At 38.1% G+C, this 8,861-nt stretch overlaps 1 protein-coding gene across 1 annotated transcript; it reads right to left on the bottom strand.

The window, feature by feature from the left end:
• Positions 1 to 7,483: 7,483 nt before the first annotated feature.
• On the bottom strand, positions 7,484 to 8,446 carry LOC113250078 (olfactory receptor 52N2-like). Its single transcript, XM_026491470.3, has one exon. It carries the CDS (start codon positions 8,444 to 8,446, stop codon positions 7,484 to 7,486), a length of 963 nt encoding a protein of 320 aa, XP_026347255.3.
• Between the last annotated feature and the right edge of the window lie 415 nt (positions 8,447 to 8,861).

Raw genomic sequence — 8,861 nt, 5'->3', positions numbered from 1 at the left:
AATCCATCTCTATCCATGGTCCTAAATTAGTGATCCTGATCCTGGTCCTGAGGAATAGTTGCTGGGCATAACCAGCTTAAATAATTCATTACAACATTGAAAGAGGAAAAAGCTTGTTCTTAATAGTGTCCCAAGAAGAGAAAGAATAAATGTGTAAATTTACAGGAAATCAGTCTTAGCCAAGGGAGGTATCTTTGCAGAGAAACTCTTCCTGTGAGAGAGAACCTGTCTGTGAGATAGCTGGATTCCTACTTCTGGACTTATTCACATAGACACTATAGGGCACTTGCTAGGGGGGATGCACAAGAAAATTTCTATAGGGAAACCCCTTTCAGGAACTCCTTTCAATGCCTTCTGGGATTCAAGTCTAGTCTTCAGTTACTTTCCACTTGTTCACAAAGACCATTTCCACCAAAAGCAGGTCTGAGTACAGATATCTATTAAGGCAAAAGCTTTTGTGTTCCTCCCATTGAAGCCCATTATTGTCCGAACTTCTCTTTATTGAATGAATTCTGAGGTAGTTTTAAATTTATTTCACAATTAGGGGTAGGCTGTTTTTTTCTCTTAGCCCCTAAATAAATGGTCATCTATTCTGATTGGAGTCAAGAAGAAATATTGAGTTTCCTTCCAATCAACCACATCTCAAAGACTTGTATTTCTTGTACTGCAAGTTTTACATTTGGGGAAAATACAAGTCTTTGGGAATCACCAAAACTCACCTCAGTGTCAGCAAAGACCAGGTTCATAGACATGACTGAGACTCCTGTCTGCGAGTTCTGAAACAACCACTTTCTACCCCTACATAGTATTGCTGTACCCTCTGAGGATTCTCCAGACTTGAGTGTCTACGCCTGACTGGCTCTCCGCAGTTGGTGTCTCCGAGGGCTTTGGTTGAAGCAAAGATCCTTTGAGACTTTTGAGATTATTTTATATTGATCAGCTTTTTAAGCAGGAGTGAAACTACAAAATAATAAGGGTATCAAAGTTAAGTGTCTTCCCCCCAATGTGGCTTCTAAGAGATCTGATAGTCATAAGAATTATGTGTGTTCCTTTTTTATTGATTTATAAAATAATGGTCTAAGAACATAATTATAAAATTCCAAAAATATACTAAAAGACCTACAATATCAATCTTTCTTCTTAGCCCTGAAATAAATGGTTCATTTCATCACCCTGAGTATGTATGTGTGTGTGTGTGTGTGTGTGTGTATTCAATGCATATAACATATATTACATATATGTTCGTGTTATATAGACACATACATTTGAAATATACTTTAAGTCAAAAACTATTACGAGAGACAAATAAGGTTATCATACAATGATAAAGGAGTCAGTTTATAAACAGGATATAATGGTTGTAAATGTTTATGCACCCAACATTGGAGCACCTAAATATATTCAGCAAAGATTAACAAACCTAAGAGAGGAAACAGGCAGCAATACAATAATAGTTAAGGAAGTTCAGTATCTCACTTTTAACCGTGGATACATTATCCAAACATAGTATCAGTCAGGAAACATTGGACTTGAACTACATTTTAGACCAAATGGACTTAGACAAATAGAGAACATTCTATCCAACAGCAGCAGACTACACATTCTCCTCAAGCACCCATGAAACATTTTCTGGGATAGATCATATATTAGGCCACAAAACAAGGCTTAATGAACTTAAGAGGGGCACCTGGGTGGCTCAGTCAGTTAAGCATCTGCCTTCGGCTCAGGTCATGATCCCAGGGTCCTGGGATCCTGGGTCCCTGCTCAGCGGGGACCCTGCTTCTCTCTCTGCCCCTCTCCCTGCTCGTGCTCCTTCTCTCTCTCAAATAAATAAATAAAATCTTAAAACAAACAACCTTAAGAAAACTGAAATCATTTTAAGGATCTTTTCTGAGCACAATGGTATGAAACTAGTTATCAGTATCAGGAGGAAAGCTGGCCAATTCACAAATATGTAGAAATTAAACAATACAGTCATGAACAGCAGTGGGTCAAAAACAAAGCCAAAACATGCCTGGAAACAAACAAAAGTATAAACACAAATGATCAAAACTTGCTTGATACAGAAAAAATCATTTCTAAGAGGAGATTTTATGGCGATAAATGCCTCCATTAAGAAAAAAGAAAGATTTTTTTTAAGATTTTTATTTTATTTATTTGACAGAGAGAGAGACAGCAAGAGAGGGAACACAAGCAGGGGGAGTGGGAGAGGAAGAAGCAGGCTCCCTGCTCAGCAGGACAGGGGACTGGATGCTTAATGACTGAGACACCCAGGCAGCCCAGAAAAAAAACAAAAAAAAGATCTTAGATAAACAACCTAACTTTACACTTCAGGAACTAGAAAAAGGAGAATATTTTAAGATTAAGGTTAGCAGAAAGAAGGAGATAACAGAAATCAGAAAAGAAATAAATGAACTAGAGACTATAAAAAGCATTAGAAAAGATCAATGAAACTAAACGCTAATTTTTACGTGGGTGACTATATATTATTTTAATAACAACCATTGCACTCACAGAGTTCTTGAAAGGCCTTTCCCATACCCTGTCCCCTCCCTTCTTCTGCACACAATCTGGCATTCATTTTGCCAGATGAAGAAATCACACTTTGAAGACGTCTACTGACTTGACAAGGTCTCCTACTTGCTAGGAGGCTGAACCAAACTGAAACCCTACAGCTCTTCTGACTCCCAGACCAGTGCTCTTCCCCTGAATCCCACCGCAGAGGTGGCAAGGTCCAGAGGATGGTCACTCTAAAAGATAAAACTGATACCATAAAAATCCTAGAGGAGAACATAGCAGTAACCTCTTCGACATCAGCCATAGCAACTTCTTTCTACATATGTTTCCTGAGGCAAGGGAAACAAAAACTACAATGAAATATCACCTCACACCTGTCAAAATGTCTAAAATCAACAACACAGGAACCCTCCTGTACTGTAGAGGGAAATGCAAACTGGTGCAGGCACTGTGGAAGACAGTATAGAGATTCCTCAAAAAGTTAAAAAAAAAACACACACCCTAAGATCCAGCAATTGCACTGCTAAGTGTTTCCCCATGGAATACAAAAACAGTGATTCAAAGGAATACGGTTACCCCAATGTTTATAGCAGCATTATCTATAATAGCCAGATTATGGAAAGATTGCAAATGTCCATCAACTGAAGGATGGCTAAAGAAGAGGTGGTGTATAAAAAAGACTGAAATCTTTCCATTTGCAACAACACAAATGGAACTAGAGAATATCATGCTAAGTGAAATAAGTCAGTCAGAGAAAGACTAATATCACATGATTTCATTCATATGTGCAATTTACGAAACAAAACAAATGAACATAGGGGAAAAAAAGAGAGAGGCAAACCAGAAAACAGACTTTTAATTACAGAGAACAAAATGATGGTTACCAGGGGGGAGGTAGGTGGGGGGATGGTTTAAATCAGTGATGGGGGTTAAGGAGGGCACGTGTTTCAATGAGCACTGGGTATTGTACGGAAGTGTTGAATCACTATATTGTACACCTGAAACTAATATTACACTGTATCTTAGCTAACTGGAGTTTAAATAAAAATTTAAAAATAGTTAAATAAAAACTGGACTACAGCAAGATAAAGAAATTTTTCTCATAAAAAAAAAAAGTAAGGTAATAAAAATGGAGCAGATATGTAACTGACAAAGAAGTGTTATCCCAAACATATAGTCATCTTTTACTTCAATAATGAAATGAAAATTTTAAAGAGAAAAGGACAAAAGTCTTAGCTGCCATGTCCCCAAAGGCATCTAAATAGTGGAGAATTTATAAAAATATATTCCATCATCTTTGTCATCAGGAAAATGCATATTGGGGCGCCTGGGTGGCACAGCGGTTAAGCGTCTGCCTTCGGCTCAGGGCGTGATCCCAGCGTTCTGGGATCGAGCCCCACATCAGGCTCCTTTGCTATGAGCCTGCTTCTTCCTCTCCCACTCCCCCTGCTTGTGTTCCCTCTCTCGCTGGCTGTCTCTATCTCTGTCGAATAAATAAATAAAATCTTTAAAAAAAAATTAAAAAAAAAATAAAAATAAAAAAAAAAGGAAAATGCATATTAAAATGCTAATGAGAGGCCACAACACTTGCAATACCGAGTGTTGGGAAGAATGTAGAGTAAGCAGTTCATAGTCTTGGTGAGAGTTTAAATTGGTCCAACCACCTTGGAATACAGTTGATACTGTACACCAAGAGAGGATCTAAAACTATTGTGTGATCCAGAAATCCCACTCCTGGGTATTAAACCAAAGGAATGTACAAATATTTGCTCCCAAAGACATATACAGGAATGTTCAGAGTAGCATTATTCATAGGCACCCACCAAAAATGTTCTTCAAGAGTGTAATAAATTATTGCATATTCATAAATTGGCATTTTATTTAGGAAAGAAAGTGATCCAAAAAAGTAAGCTTTATGCAATATGGATAATTTTAAATACAATCATTGTCTTTTAAAAAATTCTGAACAATTCATCCCAGTCTTCTGAAATTTGGTGTTGCCGCATATGATAATTCTTCTTTCTTCTGTCTCCTCCTTTTTCCTTCCCTTCCTTCCCTTCTCTCTTCTTTTGTTTCTTTTACCATAATCTTCTCTTTTATTTTCTTTACATGTAATCTGCTATTTTCTGTTTACATGTGAACTCTCTTTTTTTTACATCATTATTGTAGTTCAGATATTAAACTGTCTATTGTAATGAGTTTCTTGGAGTGCTTTTTTTTCTTTGTATGTGATAGACTTTAAACTTGCATACATACGTCTAAACTTTAGACCCGTTACTTTCTTTATGGCTTTGAATATTGTTTGTTCTGGGCATTCTGAACTCTGCTTTATTTACACCAAGGATGTTTATGTTTCCTCTTCATGCATACTTCTAATATTTTCTAATTACTAATTTATAATAATTACTGATTGAAAAGCATAACATTTTCCTTACTCTTTAATCATAGATTTTAATTTATATCGTTTTTACCTTCCCAATTAAGCTTTCTTTTACTCATTTATCTTTGTTTGATTCAATTCTGCCACGTTGTCTCATTCTCTGATGTGACCACCTATGGCATTTCTGTCCTTATGCTCTTTTTCTCCTTTTTCATAGATTATATGAAATCGTCCCCACTTTTGAAACATTCTTTAGTCTTTTTAATCTAACAATACATAATTTAAACAACTGTGATACTCTTGTCTTTTCCCTCTTGCTTACCAGGATATTACTATAGACACAATAAAATTACTATTGTCTATGATGCTGTTGCTTTCCCCTCTTGATTCTCCTTCAACCAGGGTTAGATTTGTCTATTCTCAGTGTTTTTCAACAAACACGGAGTATAAATATCTCTGTTTCCTTTCTCTCTCATCGTTCTCATACGCAGTCCTGAAGAGGAGAATAATATACAGATTCCTATACCAAATGTCACTTTCTAGCCACGTTTGATCAGTGTCTCTCTCCTGAAGGAGTGTTCTTCTCTTACCATGCTGTTAGTGTGGAATATACAATTTCCAGAAGTTACTGAAATCAAGGCCCACCACACCCATTACCCCACCTACGGTAATTATCGGTAAAGACTTATGGACTAAATGTATTAATATACTCCCGTATATATTTATCCCTCCCTTTCAATTCCTACTTCCTAATTGTTTCCTATATTTGCAATTTTTCTCATTATGTTGAAGGGGGGTGTGTATGATGGTCTGTGTGGGGGTAAGCAGTTAAGAGAGACGCAATGAATGTATGGAGAAAGACTATTTCCAGAAAAGTCTTTGTATATTTTTATCCTTCTTGGATCTGTCTATAGTGATATGTGTTGCATCGGTGTATTCTCAGATTATCATGGTAATACACTTTTTTTCCTGTGTCTTTGGGTTAGCAGGCATAGATATTTTAGCTCCCATTCAAAGATTGTGCTGTGATCCCAGATTCTAGACTTCTCACTTTGTCCAGCCTTAACACACAGGCTAGAGTCCCAACACTGAAGTCATTTGAGTAAAAGTCTTTGTATTGGCTCTGAGTTCTCATTCCTGATTGCCTCTGTGATTCTCTTTTTTATTTTTGAAATCTTTATTAATTTATTTATTTGATTTTAGTTTTACCCTCTATAATTTCATAAGTGTATTTAATTCAGCATTTCCATGTGTTTGGAGTGTTAGAGGAATTATATATTCCTTTTTATATTCAAACTGCTACCCTAGCTTAGAGACCCTCAAAATATCAACTTAATATCACGTAAAAACAAACTAGCATTTTTAGTGCAATATAACTTCAGAAAACTCCATATTACATATTGATGTCTTCAAAATTCTAGTGGAAGAATAGCATACTTTTCTAATTGTTTTCAGTGATACACTTAAATATTAATAAATGTGCATTTCACATCTACCAGTGGTGGTGTAAGGTTTGGATTGGCAATAAAATTACAAAACTCAGGAAGTTTTCATCCAGAGCTAGATTTCCTCTTTGTGCAGAAGGACATAGGGAATGGAAATCGATATGCAAGGTATATTCAGGCTTGTTTAGTGCCCCACAGTGACGTGAATGCAGGTTCTTATTCTCCATATTTTGCTGTGTGGGGACAAGGCCTGGTTACAGGAGACAAAGCCAATGTTTGTAAATGGCTTGGTCGTTATGTAATTTTCTTCAGCAATAAACTTCACTTTGGAGTCAAATTATAGGAAAAGATTTTTAGCTGTGGTGACTAAGGTTGGAAAAAAATTCTATGAAGTCAGCCAAACCCAAATGCCTGTCAATTTTGCTGGTGGATACCCTCTGTTTTCTACTACCGCTTCACAACCATTTATAAGACTTAATCTCTGTCTGCTTCAAAAATCTCCTAGAATTATCCTCAAGAAATTGACTTAAGATTTTGTGGTTTATTCCCTTGCTTATCTTCCCATCTTTTATTTAGATAGTATTGATAGAAATGCATGGAAATTGTTCTCCTTGATAGTGGAAATTCAATATAGCTTAGATAAATATGATAGTTTACATAATTGAAACAAGTTATACCAAACTATGCAGTGAAGGGAATAGAGGGTTTCTGAAGTCATTAAAATACGTGTGAAGTGTCTTAAGAAACAGACACTGACACTTCTTTTTAAAATGGATTTCCTGCCAAGAACTGGTGAATCCCCAACATGAGGTCAGGCATTTTTTCTTTCATGTGCATCCCATATGCAATTTGTCTCACGTGCAAAACACACTAGGAATCTAAGCGATGCAGTAATTTCCAAACAGCCTTGAAATTACATTGATGTGAAATTCCTTTCAAGAAAACAAAATCCTCAAGTTCATTTTTTATTTAATTAACTTTTATCATTAATGAGTTTTACAAAAAAAATCAGTTACTATTATAGTAGATATTCAATGAATATTGTTTTCTGCAATGAACCCATTGGTTTTAAACTGACGCTCAAGAATCTCCTCTGAAATATTTCTTGTCTTTCCTTGATTTTGGGTATTAACTCATGAATCTATTTCGTAACTAAGACATCTTTCTCTTTAAAAAATAACTTGATGACTCCTTCCCGGATCTGCTTGGTCTTGACTCCATAAACAATCGGGTTCAGGGTAGGAGGCAACATCAAATAGAGATTAGCAATAAGAATATGGACGTGATGGGGAATGTTTTGTCCCCCAAAACGATGAGTAAAAATGGTGAACAGGGCTGGAACATATGTGATGACAATAGCACATATGTGGGAAGTACAGGTGCCGAAGGCTTTCTGACGCGCCTCTGCAGATGACAAACTCACCACTGCCCGCAAGATCATAGTGTAGGACACAGTAATACAGAACATATCAAAGCCCCCAATCAAGAGGGCTGCCAAGAGACCATAGATAGCGTTGACCTTGAAATTACCACAGGACACCTTGGCCACAGACATGTGGTCGCAGTAGGTGTGGGGAATGGAGTTGCCCCGACAATAGGGCAGACGCTTGGTGAGGAAAGCGAATGGGAGGATGAGCAGCACACCGCGCAGGAAGGTGGCAAGACCGGCCTTGGCGATGACGGGGTTGGTGAGGATGGTGGAATACCGCAAGGGGTAGCAGATGGCCACATAGCGGTCCAGGGCCATGAGCATGAGCACCCCAGACTCCATCCCAGTCAGCATGTGGACAAAAAACATCTGAGCCAGGCAGGCGTTGAAGTCGATCTCCTTGAGGTTGAACCAGAGTATGCACAGCATATTGGGTACGGTGGTGGTGCACAGGGTGACGTCTGTGAAGGAGAGCAGGGCCAGGAAGTAGTACATGGGCCGGTGCAGGGCCTCCTCGTGGCCGATGAGGTGGATGAGCCCACAGTTCCCCAGGACAGCGGTGACATACATGAAGCAGAACGGCAGGGCGATCCAGGGGTGCGCGGCTTCCAGCCCGGGGACGCCATTCAAGACGAAGAATCCTGGGGTCAGGCTGGAGCTGTTTTCCCCACACATAATGGCTGACAAGAGGAGGGCATTTTACATCCTTTATCAGAAATTGCTTTCTACGTAGGAGAAAAGTGGGGTTAGAAACCAGACGAGAGAGTGATTTAGATAATACCCACAAATGCCATGAACTTTGTCATGATAAGACAGTGATTTTCCTCCTACTCTAGCAAGGGAGTCTTTGAACTAGGGTATCTAAAAATTGATTAAACAGTACTACTCAATGTGTCATTGGATAATTTGTCTAATAACTACCCTCACTTTCTAAACCTCTCCCCAGCGCACCTCTTCTATTCCACCACATTCCAGTAACAAGTTGTGAACTGGGCCATAATTACCTCTTCCTCCCAATAAGCCACTTCTGTTGTCTCCTCTCGGATTCTTCCCGAGTCTTGTCACTAAAATCATGTATGTATAGTTAGAG

Source organism: Ursus arctos, unplaced genomic scaffold (assembly GCF_023065955.2).
Source record: "Ursus arctos isolate Adak ecotype North America unplaced genomic scaffold, UrsArc2.0 scaffold_22, whole genome shotgun sequence".
In the NCBI taxonomy this organism is placed as follows: Eukaryota; Metazoa; Chordata; class Mammalia; order Carnivora; family Ursidae; genus Ursus; species Ursus arctos.
Note: the sequence above shows the minus strand (reverse complement) of the source record. Positions and strands in the feature narration are given on the sequence as shown.